Source organism: Micropterus salmoides, unplaced genomic scaffold, assembly GCF_014851395.1.
Source record: "Micropterus salmoides isolate LMB-PRFRI ecotype aquatic unplaced genomic scaffold, ASM1485139v1 Ms_hic_scaffold_22, whole genome shotgun sequence".
Classification (NCBI taxonomy): Eukaryota; Metazoa; Chordata; class Actinopteri; order Centrarchiformes; family Centrarchidae; genus Micropterus; species Micropterus salmoides.
In genome coordinates, this window is record NW_024041373.1 from 17,811,297 (window position 1) to 17,839,287 (window position 27,991).

The window sequence follows — 27,991 nt, forward strand, 5'->3', positions numbered from 1 at the left end:
TTCTCTTCAAACCGTAATGATTATCACCCGCAATGTGGTAACATTACGAATCCCTCTTTGAGTCTTGTCATGAGTAGTCGGCATACACTGTATAGTAGGCGGTGAGAGACTGAAGGAGCGGGGAGTTCCCATCGAGTCGTCATAGCCGAGCTGCCTTCAGGTACCCTCAGATATGTTGTTGTTACTTAAGTCCCCGTGCGGCAAAAGGTGAGATAAGGTTGGATGGGTTTCGATTTCTAAACATAGAAACACCGCGATAAAACAGCACATCTCAGAGCACAGTTGTTTGATTTTATTTAGCAACGGAATGCGCAACAAGACGTATTTACACACTGGAAATCTGAAATTGGAGCACTAGAGGAACATTTGAATGCAGCAACAGTGACAACTACGTAAAAAATGCAGCGTTGGAACCAGGGGCAGAGCCAGATGTTGTAAACATTCGGAGCTTAGCCCAAACCAAAGGGGACTACAATCTCGTTTTTATTTAATTGTTCTCCCGCTGCAATCCAAAACAAAACAAATGTTGAGGATCACTCATTTTCACTCCTGGCAACTAAAAAGAGGTAAAACTTATCTGATGTTACTATTTTAAGTTATATAAACCAAGGTATGGTAGGAATATGGTGTAACTGTCATCATTGGAGGTAATTCGGTTTGATTAGGATTCAGAGGGCTGTGATGCATTACAAAACAATTATAGAATTTTTTTGTATATGATGTATTACATTTGCACATTAAAAACAAAAAGTCTCCTCATCAGCTTAAAGGACTAGTTTGCATCCCTTAATTTACTTTACGAATTTCAGCTCCTTTATCGTCACCACCATCCTTCTGTCACCCCCACTGATCAGAAACTTAAGATGCAAAGAATATCAAATGCATTCTCTTACATTTACTTCTGGCATCTGTGCCCAATTTATCTTCTATTCACTTCTTTCTTCTAAACGCATTTTCATCTCTTGTCCCTCTTCCATTTCACCTGCTTTTATTTAATTTTTTCTGGAGTCCCTGGATCACCAGTTTGCAGTTAATCCACCTGCTGTTAAATTAGCCTATTATTACTTTTGTTAGATTAGTACAGGAGCATCTCAAATCTCAAAACAAATTTGAATCTGGTGGAAAAGTTAATTGTGAGCACCAGAACCAGACTGAGAGATTAAAAGCTTAAGAAACTTTTGCAGGTGTTTTGAGTTAATTACCTGATTAGAGGTCTTCTCAGGTCGATATTTCTGTATAATAAATCATTTATTCTGAAATTCTAATAAATTTTGGGATACTAGAGTTTTGATTCTCTGAGCTGTAAACCCTAATCATCAATATATAAATGAAATTTTTTTATAAGATTATATTTTTGAATTAAATTATGGAAGAAAATGAACTATTCCACGATATAAGATTCTTTTACCAAACAGGAGCAAACATACCTCGAAGCCCATTGCAGACGTTGCGCAACGTTTCAGGGAAACATGCCGTTCAATCTGAAAACGTTGCAAACCGGTGCAAAACGTTTTCAGATTGAACTCGCCCAGGTTAGCTATTCATTCGACGCGGTTGATTAAAAAAACGCATTGTACGGTATTTACTCACACTAAACACTGTAGCAACACGTCCACAGACAACTGTTGGACAGCACTTTGTGTACGAACATTTATATGAGTCACAAGTACACAGAAGTGCTAATAAACAGTATAACCTACAGCTTTCACTAACTGTTGATACCCCGACAGCCATCTTGGATCACAAAGTCGGGGTATTGCAGGGACTTGAAATGAAAAAAAAATGAAATTGAAATTCCAACTTAAGGGCCCTTTGAAATTTTGACCTTTGAACTCGGAAATTCCGACTTCCCATGTCAATTGTGGTGCGTTCCATTTGACATGGGAAGTCGGATTTTGCTCATTACACAGCTCGCCTGGTCCTCTCCAAATAGTGCTCCGAAGCCGCCGGTGACGTTGTGACAATCTCACCGCTGATAGGCTTTTGCAACATCGTGTCAAGCAAATTTCACGCCCAAATTGAAAAATTTTAACTCCTGCGAACCAGTGAATTTCTCGACAAACGTCTCTTTCGCACCGCCCGGAGCAAATTCGCAGGAATTCGTGTCTTTGCATTAACTTTGTATGTAATCAAGCTGCCCAAACCGCGGGATTCGCTTTGGGTGTGAACACACCTTTAGTGTTTATTATAGTGTTGTGTCATTCAAAGAACGTTTCGTTCATAAGACCTAATCATGTGTATGACTCAGGAGGAACGGGTTGTCTCAGTGAGTGATTCGTTCATTTTCACGCATGCGTGAAGGATCTAGGACTCTTACGTTCACTCGTCAGTACAGGAAACAGAATTGATTATTTCACGACTCTCAACTGTGGGTCTCTAGGTTTGAGTCGTTCATTTGTCACGCGACAGCTCCTACTGTGGAACATGAATGAACGACTCGTTCACCGCTCACTTGGGTCCTCCTCAGTCTTTTGTTCAATCAGCAGGCTGAGTGACTGCCAGCGCCGGAGAATGAGAGGCAGGTCGGCTGTCAGGTAACAGTCACTGGACTGACATTATATAGCTATTTTGTTAATTATGTGACATTTTATAAAGCATAACATTATTACAGCGCAGTGATGTTGTGCTAAGTTGTAGTTTTAACACAGCCACACCGTAACTTTAGTCCTGCTAGTGTTTAACTTTACAGCTAACAGCTGGTGAGAGTTGTTCTGGGTCCACTTCAGAGCCCTGACAGGGTTCTACCTGGAGCAGAATTACCTCCGAGGTCGTCTCCTCTCCAAAACAAATAGACCCGGTCATTAAAACATTAAAACACAGCCACGTAGCAATGTTAGCGTTAGCTCTGTAAACAGCTAACAGCTAATCCAGGTCCACCAGAGAACGCAACGTAACTTTTACTTTTCATTTACCAACAGAGCCGTGCTGTTGTTTCACAGCTTGTGACTGGTGAACAACCTGCAGTGTTTGAGAGCGATGTGCTCATGTGTGTTTCTCTGTCTGCAGAATCAGGACCTGATGTGGCCCATTCTGGGTCCAGACCTGCCAAATTGCTGCGTTTATATGTGTTTATTTCTTTGTTCCTCTCTCTGTGCTGGAGTTCTTTAAGAACTTGGTGGCTTGAGCCAGATTATTATTAAATTGGTTGAATTTTAATAAGAGTGTGTTTATTCATATAGTGTATCAAGCTTATTGCTTCAATATATTTACTGCAAATCTGATATTAATAATGATAGTAATTATATACATAAGCCTTTATATGGCTGGTCTGGTTGTATACTACTCGGGAAAGATTGTGAAAATGGAAGGATTTAGCCGGAGTAGTGGTGATTACATATTGACAACATATTTCTGTGGTTTTTACATGGTTTAAATTTGGTTGTGGGCCGAGGGGGGTTTATAAAATGATGATATACAGTAATCAAGCGGTGAATTTGTGCATTATACTTTGTCAAATAAAGCAAGCCAGGCAGCCTTCCGTGTTTGAGAACGGCGCTGTTTTTTAATCGCCCACTAGAGGGCTGCAGCGCCACAATAACCAGCCTAGTTCAAATGAACGAAATGACTCAAAAAAAAGATTACTTAATTTTAATGAACGAGATTTGAATGAACGAGTCTGTCAAAAGACTCAAACTTGCCATCACTAGTTTATTAGTGGTGGGCAAGCCGGCTGAAAGATGCATTACCACCGCCACGGTAAAAGAGCTTTTGCTCCACTGTTTTGCTGCTCCAGTCAGAAAGACGGAGGGGAAATGAAACAAAGTTGAACTTCGTTTAAAAACCTAAAAGACTTTTGACAAAACATTCTGGGCTTAAGCCCAATTAGCCACCCCCCCCGCTCCGCCTATGGTTGGAACCCTATGGTTGGAACAGCACGAGCCGACACTCACTCATCTGAAGCCACTTATTGGTGAATGTTTGAGCACGCCTATTATTTTAAAAATCAACATATATACACTTAGAATTTGAACAAATTGAATGTAAACTATGTTATGAAAATATAGCTCCAATAGTGAGATGGAAATGGAGGGATCGGTCAAATGTATCCCACTGTTACACAGTGCTTCAGACAAAACTCTCTTCAGAAAAACTATATGGTTCTTGTAAAGCAATAACACACGATCAAATCATCATGATACAATTCCACTGCTGATAAATTATTATATTGAATTGAGGTGGGCAGCAGTGGGCGAGAACATTCATAGTCCTAAAAAGTCCTGGATGTACCACAAAAAAACATTTCTGATTTGGAGTTTCAGTCACAACTTAACAAGCATCACTGAAGCAGCACTTGACATTGTAATGCCTACTTGCACTAATTCTGCTTTTCATTCACACTGCTTTTGATACCACTGATCAGCTTATACTGCTCGATGAGATAGGATACTTTAGTTGGCATATCTTGAATACCCATTAAGTACATTTTCTTCTGTTCAGTCTGACAGAGCATTTACATCCTTATCAATCTTAACTGATGCATGACTCCTTCATGAATCACCAGTTGATCCGTTTGTATTCATCTCTTACAGTCTGATCTCTTTCAGTTGAAATAGCCTCTTTGCTACGTAAACATGATTGCCCGATTGCCACTAAGACCTGCACAGCACAGAATTTCCTTTAACTATCCTAAAACAAGCAACAACAAAAAAAACAAAATTCTTGTACGTGGCCCTGACATGTCATAAAACATTTACAACCAAGCACAGGAGGCCATGACTTTCATTATAAAATTGTACTCCAAAATGCCTGCATTATCTTTAATTCTGCACTCAGGTTTGAAAGAAAATACAAGCATGTACACTGTAAAAATTATCAAGGCGGTTCAACTTAAAAACTTAAATTGCTGCCTTAAAAATGTGAGTAAACTCAACTTTAAGAAAAGCTCTGTTTCAACTCATCATGTTACATTATACAATTTGCTTAATTAATAATATATTGTTTGAACTTTGAACTGAATACTGTGAGTTAAAACAACTATCTATATTACATTGTCCATTCAAGGAAACTTGCTTTTTCTTGTCAAACAAACATACAATTCTACACCTTTCAACTCACATTTTTAAGTTCAGATAACTAAATGTAAGACCTTTAAAGTTAGTTTAACTTGGAAATGTAAGATCACCTGCTGCCTTGAAAATGCAAGTTAACTCAACTTAAAGATTGCCTTTGTTTCAACTCAAATTCAAGTTCATAAAGGTGATATAACTACAGGGTTCTAGTTGTCTCAATGTTTTTTTTTATGTTAAATTAACTTTTTATAACTTCAACTTCATACTCTGAGTTTTTCTAACTGATAGTTTCAAGTTAAAGCAACTTAACTAAATTAATATTACTTTCCATTTCAAGTTAAGAAATTACAGTTTCAGTTTACATGTATAAAGGGCCTTGCAGACAGACCACAACAACAGCAGCACTGCGCTATTATTTTCAGTGACTTGCGACGGGGCAGAGCAGCTTGTTGGTGCCCCCGTGCACACCACAGTCAAAGTTCAATATTGCAGCAGATATCACCTCCTTAAAGGTTCAGTGTGTAATATTTCTGAGGATTTATTGACAGAAATGCAATATAATATCTATATCTACATATAACTATGTTTTCAGTGGTGTGTAAAGACCTTACATAATGAACCATTATGTTTTTATTACCTTAGAATGAGCAGTTTATATCTACATAACCGCGGGCACCCCCTTCTATGGAGGTTGCAGTATTGTGTCTTCATGTTTCTACAATAGCAGATAATGGACAAACAGCGCTACAGAGCGTGTTTTGTCATCACAGCGTTCTTCTTCTGCTTGTATAATTCCGGCAGTGTTGACGCCCATCACTACATTAAATGTGTCCGTATAAGAAGAAGAGGAAAAATAATAATAATAATAATTAACAGTCTCTGAGCAGTCCTCTGGCCCTGTTTCAGAAAGCAGGCTTAACAAACTCTGAGTTTATCCCTGAGCTCTGGTTTGATTGAGCCTGAGGTGGGAAACTCTGAATTTTCAGTTCCAGAGCAATCAGAATAAGTTCAATCAACCCTGAGTATGTTGAGCCTGATGGAAGCGTGTGCGTGGGGATGAAAAAAAGGCATCATCAAAGGAGGAAATGATACTACAATTCACCATGGCAACGGGTAAATAAAGGCAGAGCCTCCATTTTAATCGGGTAGAGCTAGAAATATGAATGCGTGCCAACGTGGACCATGATAGGCTCTAAAACGCAGGAGTGGAAGAAGGATCAATGCGTTAACATTATTAAGCTAAGCTACTATAGAGCCTTGCTCATTCATCATTTACCAGACTGGAGTTTACTCGTGAACCTGTGATTGTAAAGTCACAGTCACACCCAGCAGGTTAGCCTATTAATTATTTTTTTGCAGTGGAAAATGTGTCAATAGGTTAATAAAGTTTTAGACGTCTATTTTACATTTATAAAATCTTGCTCATTTCGTATTTTATTAATGCTGTCAAAACACATTCAGACTATCAGCAGTAGGCCTAACAATGAAAAACTCACTTTTAAACCTTATGTTGCAGCCAGGAAACACAGACAGGCGCTCGAGAACTTGTAGTGGGGTTTTATTGCTGTCTTCCACAAGATTTAGCAGTGTACAACAACCTTTACCGGCCTGTAAACTTCTCGGCTGCCAAAAGCTAATAGCGTCTTCTTGTAACTCTTCGTGAACACGGGGTATAACAAAAACACAGAGCAGGATAGCTCTTCTTCTACTACTATAAATCGATGCTTACTCACCAACGCTACCTGGTGGTGACAACTGTGCAGCGCATTTCAAAACATCCTACTTCTGTTGGGCGTTGAATAACATTGCAGCACACATTGAAATTGAATAGAAAACTTAAAAAAAATAAATTGTGGGGTCCCTTACACTCTATTATAACACAAACTATATTCTGTAGAACTGAACAATCTGCGGACCAGCAGTTTCTCTCCTCTCACACTTATTTAGGCCTATTTGTTGCAGCTGCACCACAGTCATCCTCAGTCAGAAATAGTCACATTAGCCTTAATTAACATAATGAACATGTTCATTGATCAGTTTTATAGGTTACATATTAAATAGTGATTACTGCAGTAACGTAGCCCACAGTAAGTGTTTTCAGTGCAACTGTCCACAGAGTCGCAGCATTATAGGCTACCTAAAGACGGACATAGATTTTATTCTGTGCTGAGGATAAATCCACAATGTGCAGGGATCTGTCTTTACATCGATGACAGATTGATCATAAAGCAGTCATGTTCAAGATCATGTTTGGGTAACAAACTAAATGCCTATCTAACCAGGATTTTAAAGTTTTTAAAGATGTAAATGCGTTCAGATTTGTGCTTTGATATCGACAGAATGAATGAGGAAATGAAACGGTGTGTCAGAAAGCCGCCTCAGGCTCCGCAGGAGGGGAGGAGTCAGAGAGAAACTGACGTTTTTTTCAATTTACATCAGTTGCCGGAGTTACTGATCTAGGGATTATCTGATCTCGCTCTCTGAAACAGAAAACCCAGAGTTTCCCTCATCCCAGGCTCAACATACTCAGAATTTCCACTAATCCCGCTTTCTGAAACGGGGCTCTGGTTCATTAGAAGTAAGAAGAGGGTTGGCTTTTCCAGTTACGTTAGCGAGACAATCAACTGATATTTGGTAAAACGGTAACATTAGCTACAGCATGGAAGCAATCAGCCAGCTAAACCTGACAATGCATTTGTAAACTTCATGTATTATGTAGTTTATAATGGACTGTGGTGCAGAATCAGTGAGGCTTACAGTTATTGGTCAGTGGTCATACTTGATGCACTAGATGTGATAGTTTTTGAGATCTTCTTCATTTACTTTGGTATGTTAGTCCAGATGAGCCAACCCTCCCAAGATGTAACAAAAAGTATGATTACAGTACAGTAAAATAATGAATTACAGGAGAATGAGACATCATGTAACACTTCATTTCTTGATGTGGCTGTTGTTTATTGAACAAGTAACAATAATATTCACAATAACATATGGTTTTACTGAATAATCAAGTAAATATAATTTCTTTATAAATTAATGTAAAAAAAAAAGTGACTTCTTGACTGGCAACTCTCTGCTTTCTCACACAGGACATCTTTTGTCCTGTCTCAGGCACTGTAGCTATCCAGCTCGCTTGGATAGGAGAGGGGGGGCACAATTTGTAACTCTCACCACTAGATGTCATTAAAACTTACACATTGAACCTTTAAGGCCGTTGTCAGGAACCCTTTCCACTGATGGCACTAGTCTTGTTTACCACAGAAGTGTCTATATTTTGGTTGGAATGTGTATAATTAGTAGGGATGAGCAAGAACACCACTATCTCTATAAAGACTCCAATTCCTGTTAAAGAGGATAAACCAACATGAAGACCAGAGAGCTGTCTATGGGAGAAAAGCAAGCCATTGTCAAGCTGAGAAAAGAAGGAAAAATTGACCAGAGCCAGTGGACAAACATTGAGCATAGCAAGCACAAAAATTTGGAATGTCCTGAAAAAGACAGAAACTACTGGTGTACTGAGCAACAGACATCGAACAGGTCTGCCAAGGAAAACAACAGTAGTTGATGACAGAAATATCGTGAGAGCTGTGAAGAGACCCCCAAAACATCAGTAAGTGACATCACCAACAACCTCCACAGTGCAGGGGAGAAGGTATCACAATCCACTGTTGGAAGAAGACTCAGAGAGCAGAAATATAGAGGCCACACCACAAGATGCAAACCACTCATCAGCTGTAAGAATCAGAAGGCCAGATTGAAATTTGCAAAGAAGTACAGAGATGAGCCGCAAAAGTTCTGCAACACAATCCTATGGACTGATGAGACCAAGATTAATCTCTACCAAAGTGATGGAAAGAGTGTGGAGAAAGATAGGAACTGCTTATGATCTGAAGCATACAAGCTCATCTGTGAAGCATGGCGGAGGTAATGTCATGGCTTGGGCCTGCATGGCTGCTTCTGGAACAGGCTCATCAATATTTATTGATGATGTAACTGATGATGGTAGCAGCAGAATGAATTGAGAAGTGGACAGAAACATTTTGTCTGCCAATTTACGGAGAAATGCATTGAAACTAATTGGGAGGAAGTTTATCATGCAGCAGGACAATGACCCAAAGCACACTGCCAACAAAACAAAGGACTTCATCAGGTGGAAAAAAGTGGAAGGTTTTAGACTGGCCAAGTTAATCACCTGACCTTAACCCAATAGAGCATGCATTTCAACTCCTTAAGAAGAGACTGAAGGGAGAAACACCCCGAAACAAACAAGAACTGAATGAAGCTGCGGTAAAAGCCTGGAATCGCATCACAAATGAAGAATGCAACAGTTTGGTCGATGGGTCGCAGGCTTGAGGCAGTTATTGCAAGCAAGGGTTATGCCACCAAATATTAAATGTTATTTACTTTAAGATTATTTCTTCCATTACTTTTGCTCCCCTAAGAATGCTGTGGTCTAATACAAACAGTGATATGTACTTAGTTGTTCACATCTAGATGCAACACATCTAGATGTGAATACCAGGAAATAAAAGCTGAAATTCTAAACTCTTGTCTCATACTCATCTTTTGATCTTAAACCCAAATGTCTTCAGTGAACAACAAAAACAAAGGAATTTGCCTTACCGTTCCAATACTTTTGGAGGGGACTGTATTTACAACTTTTAGGATACGCTGCTGTTAGGAAATTGCGGTAAACAAACTAAACTGGACTCTGCTCAGTCCTATTTTTGATGTCGTCACACAGAAGTCTTGGGTTTGGAAAAGCTTTTCAAGCCTCATCTTGACTGCACCATGCTGATTTTTCTTTAGAAGTTCATTGTTTTTCATTTCCTCATCATCTCCTGCTGTTTACTTACTTATGTGAATCCTGAGGACAATCCGGGTATACCAGCAATCGCCAAATATTTCAACACAAAAGGGAGGTATGAGGAAGTGAACCCGTATCTCAGAGAGGACATACTTGCTGTAAATGGATCTATTTTGCAGCCTCCATCTGCACAATGTCAAGAAATTCATCTGACTGTGATAATAAGACACGGCACAAGGTACCCGACGACCAAAAACATCAAAGTGATGCAGCAGCTCTACAACATCGTCCTGCACAATGCCTCAGGCAAAGAGAGCTGGCTGCGTGAGATCCAGACCCAGTGGAGGATGTGGTACACCGAGGACATGGATGGCCGACTCGTCCAAAAAGGTGTGAACGATCTCAAGCATCTGGCCATCAGGCTTTCAAAGCTGTTCCCCTCGCTGATTTCGGAGGAGAAGCTCCGAGGTGGTTTCTTCAAATTCATAACCACCTCAAAGCACAGGTGTGTCAACAGCACACTGTCATTCAAGGCAGGACTGACAGAGCTGTGGGCTATTACAGGTATCACTATGATGAGATGATGCACTGTTATGATGATTTACCACTTTCATGCATTTTCAGTTTAACCCTTTTCCCCAGATATGGAGTTTGACTACGCAGTGAATGATGCTCTCATGAGGTTTTTTGACCAGTGCACCAGGTTTGTGCAGGAAGTTGATAACACCCCTCAGCTCTGTCTGAAGTTGACAAGTTCAAACAGGGGCCAGAGATGAGGAGGGTCCAAGAGAAGATCGCCGACCGTCTCAGAGTGCCGTACAGTCTCATCACACATGGTCATAGCTGCTGAAATACTACCTCTTTACACTGTTGAGTGTGTTGTGTGCATGCACTCTAAAGTATTTATCCTTTGTCATAACTCAATCCATGCTCACAGTGGACTCATACACTGGGTTTCTTAAATGACAGATCAAGATTATTGTCCTAAAAATCAAAAGAGAAATTCCAGATTCTTGAGTAAATTTGCTGTTAATCCAAGCATTGTAAATTTACACTATCAAATCTGTGTCACTGCCTGAAACAGACTAAAGGCTCATGCATATTGATTAGATTAGATACTTTATATCAGCTATTATATATCCACTGGGTGGAGCTATTTTCTAATGTGGGAGTAGTAAGGCCTCTGCACCACTTAAAGTGGACATTGTCATTTATTTACTAGCGTAATGTGCTGCATTTCATGTGTTATTTCACCACTAAACATTTTATACCAACCTGCATCCTCTCCTGCAGATATGACTCAGGCTGCATTTTACTTGTGTGCTTATGAATTTGCAATCAAGGCGGCGAACTCCCCTGGTGTCAGCTCTTTGATGAGGAGGGTGCAAAGGTAAGGAGCAAATAGTGGTCAACTGTGTGTAGATTTAATGTGGCAGCGGCATCAAATGCTTTCCTTAATTCAGCTATGATGTTTATGAGGATGACTACAGTCTGTCAGGAGATATTTGTGGGTCAGAAACACAAACTGCTTGTTGGAAGTTCATTTATTTATAGAGTCATTTATTACAGTGAGAACAAATGGGATTGTACAGTAGGTCTTTTTCACAGGTATGATAGAAAAAGCACAGGTGTTACTAACAAAATTAACTGTGGCTCTGTTCTTTTCAAGTGTCCCATTAAGCCATGACAGTGTGACAGTGGGCCAGCATGCACAACACCAGGACCCTGAAACAGAAGTAGCTAAATTGAATAAATCTGTCATTAATTTATTACATCTCTGCTTTTCCTACTGTGACATGTTAAAATGTCTTCTGTGACACTGCTGAAACAGCCATACATTGCAAATTGTCTATACTCTGCAACATAAGCAGCACATTTATTTATAGAGCTCTTCATCACGAGTTTTTTCTACATAAGCAAATATTTTTACAATTTATCACAAGCAAGTCTCCTTGGAATTTACAAAGGGAGAAACAGAAACACAGATGCAGGAGGTAAAAACAAGCACGGGGTTAGTGTAAGTCTTTGTGATTAGGTTTAGAGTTTATTTTGCCATAATGTCTCAACAGAGAGGCGCTTCTAGAGACCGGGGCGGCCAGAGGAGCACTTGGGTCAACCGGGGCCACAGGGACATACAGATACTCAACCAACTATTGAATCCAACACAAACAGGACAACGCAAACAAACAGCTCTATCTAATCTAGGTCGGAGGTTCTCAGAACCCTAGATAGCCTATTGCTTGTTTCCAAGAAAGGAAAGAGGAATATGAATATTAACCAGTGGCATTTCTCCAGGAAAAACATAAAATGCCAATGCATTACCTTCTCTCAAACCATTTATTCAAACCCTTCGGCATTGTATGTATAAGAGTGTTTTGTGTTACTGTATGTGCTGATCTCAGATTGCTATCTTAGGATATTCCTCTTTTAAAAGTGTAAAGCTCACCCACATACAGGCCACCTTTGAACTATCTGTATAAACAGGTTATGGAGTATGCAAGTGACCTGAGGGAATTCTGGAAAAGAGGCTATGGTTATGATATTAACAGCAAGTCGAGCTGTGCTCTCTTCCATGATGTGTTTAGTCGACTGGACAAGGCAGCCAGCGAAATCAAGTAGGTGGACTTTAAATTACCTGCAGTCCATTCGAACGAACTTGCTGAAGACCTTGATGAAAACCTTCAATTAAAAAAACACCTACATCATTAATTTTATCTGCTTGTCCTCCAGTCTTAGTTGTCTTGCTGTTGTCAAAGGTTAAATGTCCTAAGTCTAGGTTATATTCTGAACTCCACTTGTCCTGCATGTCAGCTCAGGCCAGCAGGTGACTGAAGCCGTGACAGTCCAGGTTGGCCATGCAGACACCCTCCTGCCGCTGCTTACCCTCCTGGGCTTCTTCAAGGACAACGTTACCCTGACTTCCACCAACTACGCCACACAGGCCAAACGCTCCTTCCGCACCAGCCACATGTTACCCTATGCAGCCAACTTACTCCTGGTGCTATACGACTGCGGGGGAGGCGACCTGAGGCTGCAGCCGCTGCTCAACGAGAAGCCTGTGACTTTCCCCGGTTTGACTGACCAGCGGGCTTCCATACCGCTCTATCAAGACGTCAGAGGGCACTACAGTGATCTACTCAAAGGCTGTGACTTTGAGACTGAGTGTCAGCTGTTCAAGCATCCTGCTGAAGTTTAGACAGACAGGGCAGATTCTGGAGATGGTTCTGGAGTCATAGCAGCTTGGTTCTCCTTTATTAGCAGAAGGTAATAAATATGCTCCCACCATGAAAATGTGAATAAGCAATTTTGTAATTGTTCTGTTTTGGAAATGTTAAAGATGAATGTCTTACTTTGATCACTTTCCTGCTTACTGCAATAAACACTTGAAATAAAGATTAAGTTATTACTAAATGTGTTTTTGTTTAGTTTTTTTTACTGAGAGTTTACTTTCTTTCCATAGTTATGGCAAATCAATAGAAAAAACTATAATATAGAAAACCATCTAATCAGTTATTAATAACTTTCTTAGTAGGAAAACTATTGACTTTTGATTTGTCTGGAGCTGCCAAAAATGTTTCATTGTGGCTGGGAAAATGTGGTTTATATGAACATATATCAATATGCAATAGTATCTGGATTTTGTTTTACTAGGAATAACTTTTACATGAGGTTGCAGACTTCCCCTCTAAACGTCTTTTCTAAAAAGAGGGAAAATTATCAACTATTTAACACAAAACGGCAGCAATTTGAGAAAAGTCTTCGGTAACACTGTTATGGCTTCGCTATGTGGGGATAAATGTGCCGGTTACGTTCGTGAGACAATTAGCTGATTAGTATTCTTGACCGCAAAACAGCAAGTTAGCCTACAGCATAACAGCTCATATTAGCCAGCTAAAGTTTTACTACCCTATTAGAAGAAATATGTAACATTAGTTGGGTTGTTATTTCGAAGGTTGTTCTCCAGCGCTTCGGCTTCGTTTAGTAAACAGAAATGTGTCTTTTGTGTTTGTGAGACAATCAGCTGATGATTAAAAAATTAGCTGAAAAACCGTAACATTGCATGGAGCATGGTGGCTCAGATTAGCAAGCTAAATGTTTAAACACAGCATTACGATAAAAACACTGCGTGCTTATCAAGTGACTAATTATGCTTATTGTCAGAATTTACATTAGAAACAACGTATTTGTTTGTATTGCTTCTAGGGTGCATACAAAGGTTACCACAAGCTCAAATTATGGCACTCAGTACTTGACTATGGCTTTGTAAACCTACCCATGATGTGTTTTACAATGGACTGTGGTACAGAAACAGGGACATTTTTACACACTCTTGGCTTACGTTTTCCATGTTGTCTGTCGGTGATCATACTTGCACTAGATGTGATAGTTTTTGGGATGTTCAATTTATTAGGCAAGATGAGCAAACCCTACAAAGATGTAACACATTGTGGATTACAGAACAGTAATGTATTACAGTCATGTAGCACTTCATTTATTGAGGCTGCTGCTGTTTCTCCAGCTACGAGACAGGTCCTGCAACATCGACTCCCTTGAAGAGAAAACCTTTGCAAGTCCCAGCTCCAGCATTGTCTAGCATTGGTGCTTCTAGTGGAACAGACCGGTAAGTCATGCATAACAATATATTAATTTTGTCCTAATAGCTTTGATTAGAAACATGAACTTTATGATTAGTGTGTAATAGTGTGTTATTTTATTTTTGGTCTATATCTACTGTTGAATGCGAATATGTGGGATTTACACAACTTGCTCTGGTTATTCTTTACAGAGATGAGAATCTTGATGTCATTCCAGAAGCCAACGAAATTCAGGGCCTTGAACAAAGGTAACATTTACACATCATAACTTTTAGCCCTGTATTGCTTTTCTCCAAATGTTCATAATATATATTTGTAATATGTTTTTTGCAGCTTACATGACTTGAGCATTGTTGAGGAGGACTTGGAGGAAAATGTTTTCAATGACCCAATGAACAGTGTGTAAGTAGTACTTCCTAATTACATGTATTATTTTTCAGTGATATTATTTGAGAACTTGTTTTTATCTGAAAGTTGTCATTATGTAAAGAATTGATTGGGCAGATAAAGCTTCATCTTACTCCCTTGAAAGAGATGATGGACAGAATGGTTTCAGCTCTGATGAAGAGGATCTTCCACCGATTTCTATACGGTGTGTTATTTGTCAGTCTCAATTTGCAATTGTTTTGTGGTGTTTGTTTACTACAGATTTTTGTGCCTGAATAGAATGGGTGGAGCACTGAAGAAAGCACACTCTATCGATGGACTTCCTTGCCTGGGTCTGTACTAATGGACACAGCTTGTGGAATTCCCAGCCTGTGATGAAGTTTGGGATGCAAGCTGGAGATTTTCTCTTGTCCACCAACATTTTGTTGTCTGTCAACAACTACGCAAAGGTTGGCCTCTTGTTCAAATTCATGAACACGGGGATGGTGAACAGAAACACTTTCTTCTCCATTCAGGACACTTACTGCGTCAATACAATAAAGGACTTCTGGGAAGAGAGAAGGACAGAGGTTCTTTGTGGCCTTCAAGGGAAAGATGTTGTTGTCCTAGGTGTGTAGTTGATACTGTATTATGTAACATAGCTATTGAATACACTAAGCAATGACAGTATGGAAACAACTATTAACTGTTTTTCTGTTGAATTATATTTTAAAAAATTTCAACGGATGGCAGAAATGACTCTCCTGGTCACTGTGCACAATACTGCAGCTACACCACCATGGAGAATGACACCAAGGAGATCATTCATGTTGCCACCATAGACAAGCGGCAAACATCATGGAACTCTGTCATCATGGAGAAGGAGGGTTTCATCCAGATTGGACAAGCTTACATCAGAAATAAAGCTAGTGGAGATCTGCACAGATGCTCATGCCCAGATTGGTGCCCTTATGAGTAAGTATTCATGTGATATATTGTATGGATGAATGTGTATAACAGCAATATAAGTATTATAGTAACATGACATTATTTACCGCTTCATAGACCCAGACAAAGGCAAATACAAGGCCCTTGGAATTCATCACAGTCTGGACATGTGGCATGGTGCGATGAACTTTGCCAAAAAAATAGCAGCAGTAAGTGTAATAACTGGCTAATGTTGTGAAACACTTATTAACCATAAAGTTACTATTCTGTACATCAGGGTTATTGAACTATGTGCAGTTGATGGATGACGGTATGGAAGTTTTCATTGCACTCAAAGACAACAGATTTTGTTTACTTTCCTCTGCCAGAAGATGTGTTACTCATTCTAGACATTTGGTGTAGTCATTTTTGCGTTTTCTTTATTTTTTTGGGGGGGAAGCTTTAGTGGATATAGTTCTCGATAAGAGGTGGCAGAAAGATGTTCACAACTATCTGCGAATCAGGTAGTGTGGCTATACTTTTTCACACTGATGTATATTAGTAATATTTATGCTTACTGCTCATGTACACAGAAGTATGTATTTGTTTGTTCTATCAGATCGACTGCAGACCTAGAGTCAATCCAGAATCATATCCTGATGTATGCCAGCAAGCGCTAAGAGTTCTGCTTGCTGCTTTGGACTAAAGTTTCCACCGGAACCGACCAACAATGAAAACGTTGGACGGCAAAGAGATGTACGTTTTACACTTGTATAATATTCCCATTCAGAGTACAATATTCAGCCCATGTTTTATATGCAATTGATTGTCTTTACACTCAAGGTTTTCTCTTGTTCTACTTACAAACTGATACGGTAGAAGATACAGCGTATATGCCTTGAAATCTGAAAAAACCTACGGATACATTTCCAAGTTGCAAAGAAGGATTGTGAAGAACACACTCACAAGTGGAGTGGGGATGCCTAGAAGGAGGAGCCTTCTCCCAGATGACCCCAGACAGCTTGGTTTGGTGCCCCCCCGTACCTGCACCAGCCACATCAGATTTGTTGTTGTTGAGACAAGTCAGAAGAGGTCTATGTAAGTTACACAAATTTGTTGCCTATGTTGTACCATATTACATGTCACTGAATGATAGTTACAGACTATGTTGTAATGTAAATATGTTTGATGTCTTCAACAGGACCGTTTATTCCAACCAGCATCTGATATATATATATATATAAAGTTACTTAGTAAGTTGTCCGTCAGGCAGACATGTGCAGTGTAGGTCACAGTGTGTCCGTTAAGTCTGCTGGAAAAGTGAAGGCGGTTAGCGCTAGCTAACAGATCCCCGGTCTGTAAAGCACGGTTTTGGCTGCAGTGTAACGTTAGCGAAATTAGTAACGGAGTAATGTTAATTAGTTGCGTGTCATTACTACATAACTTATTGAGGAATGAGAACAGCAGGTTGAAGCTAAACAGGTGTCCTGTACACATACTGTACATCCTGATAGTTAAGTTAAATTATATTTCAGTGTCCAGAGGACAACTGGTTATTAAAGGAAGGACGCTGGTGACCACGGAGGAGCTGAGGCTACTAAAGTAAATCAGGGATGTAAACTAGTCCTTTTAAGCAATTGAGGAGACATTTCTTTTGGATTTTAATGTGTAAACGAAATGCTTAGTAGTTATCCAGAATTTTCACAAGATGGATCACCGCCCTCTGAATTGTAATCAAATCGAATCGTGAGGTGCCAAAAGATTCTCATTCCTACTGCCCAAACAGTGTTCCCATTCAATTACTTTAAAATGTCTTTTAATAGTCTACGTTTTGTGAAGTGGTTGTCTTTAATTGTCCACTGCATCTGTTAGGGCCTGTCCATAGGCTCGCCATTCATCTGTGACAACATCTGAGCCTCTTCTTACATGATGCTGGTCGGCAACAGGTCTTCTCTTGAGCGATCTTTCACCACCCTGAGAATGGGTGTCCTTGATGTAATTATGTTGTGTTTTTGTGCTAAAATGTAAAATGTTCAAAATTCATAGAGATTGTTCATAAAGTGAAGAAACATAAATAAAAGTTGTTTTCCTGCGCTAAATGCGTGTTGCTTTACTTAAAGCAAACAATTACGTGTTATAAGGTCTTATAATTAGTTCATATGGTATTATGTCCATCTGTAATATATTATACAGGGATAGATATTTTAACACTTTACTTACAGCAAACAAAGACATGCTATTATTCCATTTTATATCACCAATTGTAAATGGTGACTAAAGTGTATTAATAACGAGGCAGAGGCGGTGGTTATAATGTATTATGGAACATGGTCGGAGATTCTTGCTGCACATTGACATAAACTGGTATTACTATTAGTTATAAAACATTAAATCAAAAGGTTATAATACTTTATGAACTTTGCTATAGCATCTAATGCATGTTTGTAAGTGATTATAACAACTGTTATAATGTCTTATGGACGCATTATATCGTGTTATAAATATATGCATAAGTCATTATAGCGACATTTCTCAGATCTACCTTGGAGAGTATACTTAACCACCTCAAACTAGCTCCACCTCAACCAGCTACCAGTGAAATGATGCTTACACATTGATTAGTCTGTATTGATAATGTCATATATAATAATGTATAACAGGAGCCGATTTTGTTAGTTTTAATACATTAGCTGATAGTACTTAAGTAGAACATTAACTACTTGACTCTTACTCGTAGGCTAATTCATTTTACATTGTGTGTAGTGGTACTTTATTACTTAAATAAAGGATCTAAGTTCTTCCACCACAAGCGAGTGATGACAAGAGTGAAATGAGTCTCACAATCCACTCCAACTTGCGTCCCCAATACAAATCAGGTTGTATTTTGTCTAAATGTGGACAAATACTAGTTCCATTTGGTTTTTCATGTAAGGTCAGTTGTTATTAATTATGATTACAATGAGATTGTCTTCTAAGTTGTTTTATTTACATTTTAAAAGCTTTGTTTTAAGAAGTACTATGGGATTTTGCCATGTCCCAGTGTTAATCATTCAACTTAGATCTAAAAATGTATGTATTTGTATATGTATTTCCAAATATTTCATTATTATCTAATTTTAAATTAATCTAGTGTTGTTTTTATCAAAATTGTTAACTTTTGTACCAAAAAACAAGGTTTTATGTTTGTTCCCAGCGACCACTGTCCACCCTGTTGAGTTGCATTAACTGTCCCTTTAAGTGGAAAAAAATAATAATCTCCTTTTCATAATGTGCGCTTGTTTTTCTCAATATAAGCCTAGCCTATGCTAAATTATTTTATTGTAAAACAAATATCTAATAAGAATGAGGGACATATAATTTCTATATAAATGTAATTTTAGTAGCAATCATGCCCTGAAAACACATTTAAACAGTTATGTCTAAGCCCTTACAGGGTTGACATGTCCCCCTTGTCTCATGTTGTTAAAATATCTATATTTAATGCAATCAAGCTCGACCAATATGTTTATCATGAAGTTAGATATATCCTTTATGTAACAGAACTTTAAAATATAGGTACATCAACTATTTATTTATTCCAAGTTATGAAGTCCAAATAGCACCCTATTAAAAAAATGACTTCACCTCTGAAAGTTGGTAGGCCTACTCTGCTGACAAACTACACAGCAGTGTGATGGGTGGTGAAAACTAATGCTAATCAAAATATATAGAAGAGTATAGGGGAGTGTGTCCAGGATAAATCATGCAAGCCTAACTTTTTAAAATATTTTTTTAAGTTGTAAATGCCCTTTTAGAACTGAAGCCAAAGCAGTAGCCCTAATTTCAATGTCCAGTCTATTACGTAACCTCAGTGTCAGTCGACAGCCTCCGTGTAATGGATTGGTTGGTCAGTCGCACATGGACAGCGTCACCCAGTTCAGGTTTTGGGTCTGGTAGATGGGGGTGGGGTGCCCGCGGCCATACATTCAAGCTACCAGACTGCATCATGTCGATCATTTTTTGGAAAACAATTGTTGTTTATTTCACCTCCATACTTGCCTTTTGCTGCTGTTTCCGGAGCAATGTGAACCGCGAGGACAACCCAAACATACCCGCTATCGCCAAATATTTCAGCACGAAAGGGAGGTACGAGGAAGTGAACCCGTATCTCATAGAGGACATACTTGCTGTCAACAGATCTATTTTGCAGCCTCCATCCGCACAGTGTCGCGAAATCCACGTGACGGCCATAATACGACACGGCACAAGGTACCCAACGAGCAAAAATGTGAAGAAGATGCAGAAGCTTTACCAGCTGGTGAAGAGCGGCGCCTCAGGTAAACAGAGCTGGCTGCGTGAGATCCAGACCCAGTGGAGGATGTGGTACACTGAGGACATGGATGGCCGACTTGTCAAGAAAGGTGTGAGCGATCATAAGCATCTGGCCGTCAGGCTTTCAAAGCTGTTCCCCTCGCTGATTTCAGAGGAGAAGCTCCGAGGTGGTTTCTTTAAATTCATAACCAGCTCAAAGCACAGGTGTGTCAACAGCACACTGTCATTCAAGGCAGGACTGACAGAGCTGTGGGCTATTACAGGTATCACTATGATGAGATGATGCACTGTTTTGATGATTTACCACTTTCATGCATTTTCAGTATAACCTTTTCTCCTTTTCCCCTACTTACCCAGATATGGAGTTTGACCACGCAGTAAATGATGCTCTGATGAGGTTTTTTGACCAGTGCACCAGGTTTGTGCAGGAAGTCGATAACAACCCCTCAGCTCTGTCTGAGATGGACAAGTTCAAGCAGGGACCAGAGATGAGGAGGGTCCAGGAGAAGATCGCAGACCGTCTTGGAGTACCTTACAATAACATCACAGATGGTCAGTGGTGGAGGAAGTATTGAGATCGTTTTATTTAAGTAAAAAAAAAAAAAAGAAACACAAAAATCAATTACAACATTGTAAAATAAAGGCGCCCCAATAATAAAGTAAAAGCACTGCATTCAGAATCTTACTGAAGTTAAAGTAGGTAGGTATTTCCCACCATATATGTTAAAGTATCAAAAACGTATGGAGGCATAAAGGGGACTAAATTAAAATTATCATGCAAACTTGAAAATGAAAATGTAATCCCACAATAACATTATTATTTTCCACATATGTATGTGTTATTTAGGTAAAAATTGAATGAAAATGCAATCTGTTGTTTTTATTTTCATATACTTGTGTGAGCATTCTAGGACCATATTAAAATGAAAATGGAAACAGTTAAGTAAACAGCAAAGTACTAACCTTACAGTGTTGCGACTGCTCCTAAAATGACTCACTCAACAGTATACTCCCTCTAGTGGTAAAAGTTGGAAATAACGTCTACCATATCTTACTGAAAAATACACGAAGAAACAAAAAAACCCACTGTTAATAGCAGTATTAACATGAGTTAATGAACAGCCAAGTATAAACCTGTACTTGAGGAGGAGTGAGGAGTCCTCTGTTCTCTTCTGTCAGCCTGGCAGGAAACACCTCTGCTGGCCTGTCTGTAGGAAACACTTGCAGTTTAACCTTAGTCCAATATCATCTCAAGTATGTAGTTATGATTACGGTTTTGCACTGTTCATAACTGTAACTATTACAGCTATGTAGTTGATATGACAGACAGACTGACAGTTCCTATAACATTAACTGTGACGGAGCTGCGGTATTGTCACTAATACTAGTATTGAAGTATATCTCTGAATGAGAATGGGTTTGTATTAGCCTGGGCTTGACACTGCCTAGCAGGGCACTGATGTTACAGCTTTCGGGTATGAGCAAGTTAGCGTTTTTTGCACGTGTGCCATGCATCTACCAGGTAAACTTACATAGGCTACTGCAGCAACAGACACACATACAGGCGACGGCGGGTGGGCTTAATGTCACAATACACAACAGAAACAGCTTGACGTTACAGTAAGCCACATTAGCTGCAGAATATGCTAACGTCAAGTTCAACAGGCAAGTGTTCAAAAAAACAGAAAAGCTACATAAAAATGGCTAAACTTACAGGTTCCAAGTTTGAAGTCGGTATAGTATGTGAAAGTGAAAATGATTGCATTTTCATTTAAATTTTTACCTAAATAACACATACATATGTGGAAAATAATAATGTTATTGTGGGATTACATTTTCATTTTCATGTTTGCATGATAATTTAAATTTAGTCCCCTATATGCTTCCATACAACATAAAGTAAATGTACTACTTAATAACATTCCACCACTGGGGATGGTCAGATTTGTGTTAAGATGATCAATTTTAATAATACTTGCTTATTGAGTGTGTTGTGTGAATGTTACTCTGATTTATTTACCTTTCATTATAAGGTCTGATGTGTGCTCATCCCAAGGTACAAGGTAAATTTATTTGTCATATTACAACAGGTTGTAGCAGACAATATACAGTAATATAAAAAAGGTAAACAGAAATAAACTATATTCAGTGGAGCAGTGCTGAGGATGAGTTTGAGTTTAAGAAGTCTGATAGCCTGGGGGGAAAGGTGCTCTGCAGTCTGGTGGTGCAGCAGCAGAAACTTCTATATCTCTTCCCAGAAGGCTGCAGGGTGAACAGGCTCTGCCTGGGGTGCGTACTGTCCTTAGTATGCACCTCATCTCACCGATATCACTGATGCTCTATAGATTGGTACCAATGATCTTTTGAGCAGTTTTAGCAGCAGAGTCCTCTGGTCCCGGGCCGTGCAAATCCCATAGCAGTTTGTGATGTTTTCAGTCAGGATGTTTTCTATTACTCCTCTGTAAAAGCTGACAAGAACTTGGCACAGGAATACTTACAGCGAGAGTTGTTTGAGTGTATTTGTCCTATAGTCCAAGCACAGTAAATGGTAACTTTATATATTTTACACTTAGTAATTTCCTTAGAGATTTTCTGGAAGAAAAAATGTGTAAATATGTAATTTGGTGCTGATTCTGATTCTAAATGCGCTGACTTTATACACAGTCACTGGTGGAAAAAGTACTACATTGTGGTGTAATAAGTAAGTAAAACTTATTACACAATGTAGAAAAACTATGTTTCCATCGAAATTCCTGCCTTCCAAATTTTACTGAAAGAAAAGCACAAAGGTATGGGAAGTTTAGCATCACAATATATATTTAAATTACAAAAAGTAAAAGTACTCATTATGCATAAAAGCCCTTTTCAGAACAATATATATCATATTATTGGATTATAATTATTTATGTAGTAATATGTACTTTACTAATGTGGCAGCTGGTAAAGACGGGACTTGTTTTTTACTATATATATGGATAACTTGTGAATTTAACCAAGGGATTAATAAAGTTTTATCTGTATCCATAATAATGCATTATCATTTATTTGTAATTACATTTTCTATTAATAATCTGAATCTGCAAAGTAACTAGTAATTAAAGGCATCAAATAAATGTGAAAAGTACAATATTTGCTTCCAAAATGTTGAGTAAAAGTATATAGTGGAAAAATGGAAATACTCAAGTAATATACCTCAAAATGTCCTGTACACAGTTGCTGACATTCAGAGGATCTTCCTTAAACACTGACCCATTTAAATCCATTCATTATTCATCTATTATTGAAAACTTTATTTTCCATAAATGTTGGACTGTATGTTTGCCTTGCCACGCAACAAATTTCACATTTTTGGATTTTCAACTCACCTGCTGTGCACAGACTAAAATATTCACTCAGTTACACTCGCACATAATTGGAAATAATTAATTAAAAATGTCCCAATTCAACACTTTCTCATAATTAGTACCAAATTACACAGTAATTTCTTGGGACTTCCCACTGAATTCACAGATACATGTCAGTTCCTTTCCAGGATAATATAGGAAACTATGCTCCACCTCTCCCCCTAAAGTGTTAGTCAGTAAAACTTTTGTCACAGCCTGAAAACTGTCTCAAATGCTTCTAACGACACAAGGTGTCGTGTGCAGAACATCCCATTGGTCATATTTCACAGTGAGTATGTGCACAGTAGGTGGAGCTGTTTTGTAATTTGAAGGCATTGAAACTCCACTAGACTTAGTTGTAGCCAATTTTGATTTTATTTTGGGGCCTTGAATAAATGTCACATGTCTTGAACTGGTGCACCATAGTCGTTAGCTTCTAAGATAAAATTGATTACTTCCCTGTGTTTTTGTGTGTTTGTTTTAATGTTTGCCTGGCCTGTCTGATTTCGCTACTTATTAACATTTTATTTCAACCTTTCTCCTACAGATATGGCAGAAGCCGCGTTTTACTTGTGTGCATATGAGTTTGCCATCAAGACTGTGAACTCCCCCTGGTGTCAACTCTTCGATGAGGTTGATGCACAGGTATGGGCCTCGGCTAGATTATATGTAATATATCGGTGTCATCAAATGTCTGTGTTTATTTGTCTTTAATTGGCGTGCAGGTGAGATTCCAACTCTCAACTGCACGCCTCTTACTCCCATAAACTCCTCTGACTCTCATGTTGAAGGGTCAGAGGAGTTTATGGGGGAGTAACCTTAGGTACAAACTGCGAGTACTCGACCAATCAGAAATGTTCAGCGAGCCCCCTCCCCAAAGTTCTTATACATTTGAAAATTACTACCCCCTGTGTAGTAGTGTAGTGGGACTTTTTAGGGGGTAAAATAATGTCCCCAGAACATAATTTAGACCCTGGTCCCTGTGAGTTTTTCTAAAAGTTCTTAGTCCCTGGGGAAAGATCCTGTGTTGAAAACACAGCTTTAGACCTCAAACTTTACCCAGGCCCCCTATACTACATCTGTTGCATTACATCTTCCCATGTACTCTGTATTGTCTCTATAAATAAACAAATAAATGCAATGAATATAAAAGGGAAGAAACATATGAAAGGCTAAGTTAGAGAAAGATTCCTGCCTTACCTACTACTTTGTTAGAAAAGTAGCAGGTAATGCTTTCTCTGCTTTGCAACAGTACTGAGCTGTTAATGTTTGCCAGTATTTATGTCACAAAGAGTGCATTGTGTCTTGTGCTACGAGCTGACCCAACACTCAGGTAGCCTGAAATCTTACCTCACAAACCAGAAGACTGACACATTATTTTTTGTAGTCTTCACTCCACATCCGGACAAGCAATCTTTTGTAACATCTGCACCAACAGGTCATGGAATACGCAAATGACCTGAAGCAATTCTGGAAACGAGCCTATGGTTACGATATTAACAGTAAGTCGAGCTGCATTCTCTTCCATGATGTGTTTAGTCGACTGGACAAAGCAGCTAAGGAGAACAAGTGAGTAAAACCTAAATTAACTTGGTGTTACTCTGTATTTTGGCTAACAAATCCCATGTAAACACCAAAATCAACAATGCATTTGTCTGTCTTTCAGTTCTTTCCATCATCCTTTGGCTCTCTCAGTGCAACTGTGTGGCTCACTGATATATTTTTAATAAATGTTGGGAGGAAATGAAGGTCTATGTAATAAGATACAGTATCTCACAAAAGTGAGTGCACCCCTCACATTTTAGTAAATATTTGATTATATCTTTTCATGTGACAACATTAAGTAATAACACTTTGCTACAATGTTAAGTAGTGAGTGTACAGCTTGTATAACAGTGTAAATTTGCTTTCCCCTCAAAATAACACATCACACAGCCATTAATGTCTAAACCGCTGGCAACAAAAGTGAGTACACCCCTAAGTGATTATGACGCTGAGCATGTGCTCTCAACTTCTTTGGTCGACCATGGCGAGACCTGTTCTGAGTAAAACCTGTCCTGTTGAACCACGGTATGGTCTTGGCCACCGTACTGCAGCTCAGTTTCGGGGTCATGGCAATCTTCTTATAGCCTAGGCCAACTTTATGTAGAGCAACCATTCTTTTTTTCAGATTCTCAGAGAGTTCTTTGCCATGAGGTGCCATGTTGAACTTCCAGGGACCAGTAAGAGGGAGTGTGAGAGCGATAACACTAAATTTAACACACCTGCTCCCCATTCACACCGGAGACCTTGTAACAGTAATGAGTCACATGATACTGGGGAGGGAAAAGGGCTAATTGGGCCCAATTTGGACATTTTCACTTAGGGGTGTAGTCACTTTTGTTGCCAGTGGTTTAGACATTAATGACTGTGTGACTGTGTTTTTTGAGGGGACAGCAAATTTACACTTTTGTACAAGGTGTACAGTCACTACTTTACATTGTAGCAAAGTGTCATTTCTTCAGTGTTGTCACATGAAAAGTCTATTCAAATATTTGCTAATTGTGTTTGTGAATTTCATAATATTGTACTGGCCTTACTGCTATTGTGGTTCCTGAGATTCCTCATTCAGTGCGTCTGCCCAATGATCTGGGTTGTTTCGCTGTTGCTTTTGGCAAGAGGCAGTGATTTCCTGTTTGAAAACCAGTATTTTTTTTGTAACCAAGTACAATGGTTAAGGCAGTAGGCAGATACAGGTCCAGGATAAATCCAACATGGCAAAAAAAAACAGAACTTAAACAGGCAGACAGCAAGCAGATCTCATTCTGTGACCTGAAACTGATAATGTATGTCATGCATGTCAGATCAGGCCAGCAGGTGACTGAAGCCGTGACAGTCCAGGTCGGCCATGCAGAGACCCTCCTGCCGCTGCTTACCCTCCTGGGCTTCTCCAAGGACAACGATACACTGACTTCCACCAACTACGCCACACAGGCCAAACGCTCCTTCCGCACCAGCCACACGTTACCCTATGCAGCCAACTTACTCCTGGTGCTATACGACTGCGGGGGAGGCGACCTGAGGCTGCAGCCGCTGCTCAACGAGAAGCCTGTGACTTTCCCCGGTTTGACTGACCAGCGGGCTTCCATACCGCTCTATCAAGACGTCAGAGGGCACTACAGTGATCTACTCAAAGGCTGTGACTTTGAGACTGAGTGTCAGCTGTTCAAGCATCCTGCTGAAGTTTAGACAGACAGGGCAGATTCTGGAAAAGAAGGCAGGCATTATAGTGCCTTTAATGTTTTATTTGCAAAATAGAGTGAGAACTGTGGTGTGGGAGCATCTTAGTCTGAACGCTTCTCCTAAACCATCACTGTTTGACATTCTCCTTAATCTAAACAAAGCAACAAATAAGCATTTTCTCCTTTTGTCTTAAGCCTGAGAAAAGGCAGGTTTAATGTCTCTGAAACACCCCATGATCCTAGAATTTAATTTCAACTTTACCTCTACCATTACAGTATTACTACTGCTATATTGCTTATTTGTGCAAGGTTTCTTTTCATTATTGCACAACTTAGAGCCGGAATTAAAGACTTTATATTTGCAGTATACACATATATGTTCCCCATAGGAATTCTTTCACATCCATATTCATCACTTTGCTGTTTTCTGATTCTCACCAAACACTGAAACATTTCCCGAAGTGAAGTGTGTTGCCATTTGTGACTGATGTTGCTTCAACCAAAATTAGTTATCCTTTGTTTTAGAGTGTGATCAGTATAGATGATGAGAAATTTGGCTGTGTGTTTATTAAATCACACATGCATTACAAATCATTTTAACTTTCTGGTAAAAAATATATTTAGCAGAGCTGCTTGTGGCCATTTTGGTGCCCTGGGCCAGACATCCACTGGCTACTAATATTTTACTTTAATTCAGCTTTATTCAATTTCACTCACTTCTGGTCTATTGTCATGTCATCAACCGTAGACCCTTAGTGTCTTTAACCACCCTTCACATCCTAGACTGTCTCTGTCATTTCTGGTCTGAGTGTCAGATACAAACATTCACAGTATCTGATTTTGCTTACAGTATGGAAATCCTGACCATTTTCATTTCTGTATTTATTAAAATGACAGGTCTGAATTGAAATTAGTAAGGCAATTTAAGAAAACACTCTGCCTCGTAGCTTTACTTAAATCAATTCTTGTAATTATGTATAGTTTTTAGTCTTTTGGGTACCACTTTCTAATAAGGCACCTTTACACAGGGTTTGTAAGTTGTACTAATGGTTAACTGACCATTTACAAATTATTTGCATATCTGTTTAAAAAGAAAATCTTTTGGTTTTACAGATTGTCCAAAATCAATGTACTTATTAACATTTCCAACTGCAAAACAGATAGATTAAAACCCTTCAGTGATGACTTATATTATGCAGACTTGCTCATCATGTAAAATGATTACCAAATAGAAGCGCTTGCCAAAGGGCTGCCAATCCCAAAAATTGTTCCTATGAATGGCTTATTACATATCTGCTATGTAAAGCAAAATTATTTATGTCACTAACCATCTGTACTAAACTAATAAAGAGTGACTTATGGGAAAGGTGTT

At 39.0% G+C, this 27,991-nt stretch overlaps 2 protein-coding genes and 1 long non-coding RNA gene across 5 annotated transcripts; all 3 read left to right on the forward strand.

Moving 5' to 3' along the window:
• Window positions 1-146: 146 nt before the first annotated feature.
• On the forward strand, window positions 147-17,615 carry LOC119917537. 3 transcript variants are annotated; one of them, XR_005447293.1, is made up of 11 exons: window positions 147-566; window positions 14,336-14,437; window positions 14,603-14,659; window positions 14,745-14,813; window positions 15,060-15,407; window positions 15,531-15,752; window positions 15,843-15,934; window positions 16,165-16,228; window positions 16,324-16,460; window positions 16,584-16,802; window positions 16,906-17,615. It is a non-coding gene; the product is annotated as an uncharacterized LOC119917537 (long non-coding RNA). The 3 variants fall into 3 exon arrangements; XR_005447292.1 differs by having other exon boundaries at window positions 150-566; window positions 16,584-17,615; XR_005447294.1 differs by lacking the exon at window positions 16,165-16,228 and having other exon boundaries at window positions 151-566; window positions 16,584-17,615.
• LOC119917536 (multiple inositol polyphosphate phosphatase 1-like) lies at window positions 9,363-27,985 on the forward strand. The gene is given in 6 exon segments (XM_038737899.1): window positions 9,363-10,380; window positions 11,110-11,166; window positions 11,169-11,206; window positions 12,301-12,431; window positions 12,628-13,025; window positions 26,640-27,985. Coding segments are annotated over 5 exon segments (909 nt in total). The 5' UTR covers window positions 9,363-10,082; the 3' UTR covers window positions 13,013-13,025; window positions 26,640-27,985.
• On the forward strand, window positions 19,602-27,985 carry LOC119917535 (multiple inositol polyphosphate phosphatase 1-like). The gene is made up of 5 exons (XM_038737898.1): window positions 19,602-20,278; window positions 20,373-20,567; window positions 23,946-24,043; window positions 24,837-24,967; window positions 26,242-27,985. The coding sequence occupies exons 1-5, from the start codon at window positions 19,690-19,692 to the stop codon at window positions 26,624-26,626; spliced, it is 1,398 nt and encodes a 465-aa protein (XP_038593826.1). The 5' UTR covers window positions 19,602-19,689; the 3' UTR covers window positions 26,627-27,985.
• Window positions 27,986-27,991: the final 6 nt, after the last annotated feature.

Coding starts and splice junctions, on each gene's coding strand:
- LOC119917535 (XM_038737898.1), top strand. CDS start 19,690: ATGTCGATCATTTTTTGGAAAACAATTGTTGTTTATTTCACCTCCATA. Junction 20,279..20,372: donor AGAGCTGTGGGCTATTACAG/GTATCACTATGA, acceptor CTACTTACCCAG/ATATGGAGTTTGACCACGCA. Junction 24,044..24,836: donor TCGATGAGGTTGATGCACAG/GTATGGGCCTCG, acceptor CTGCACCAACAG/GTCATGGAATACGCAAATGA.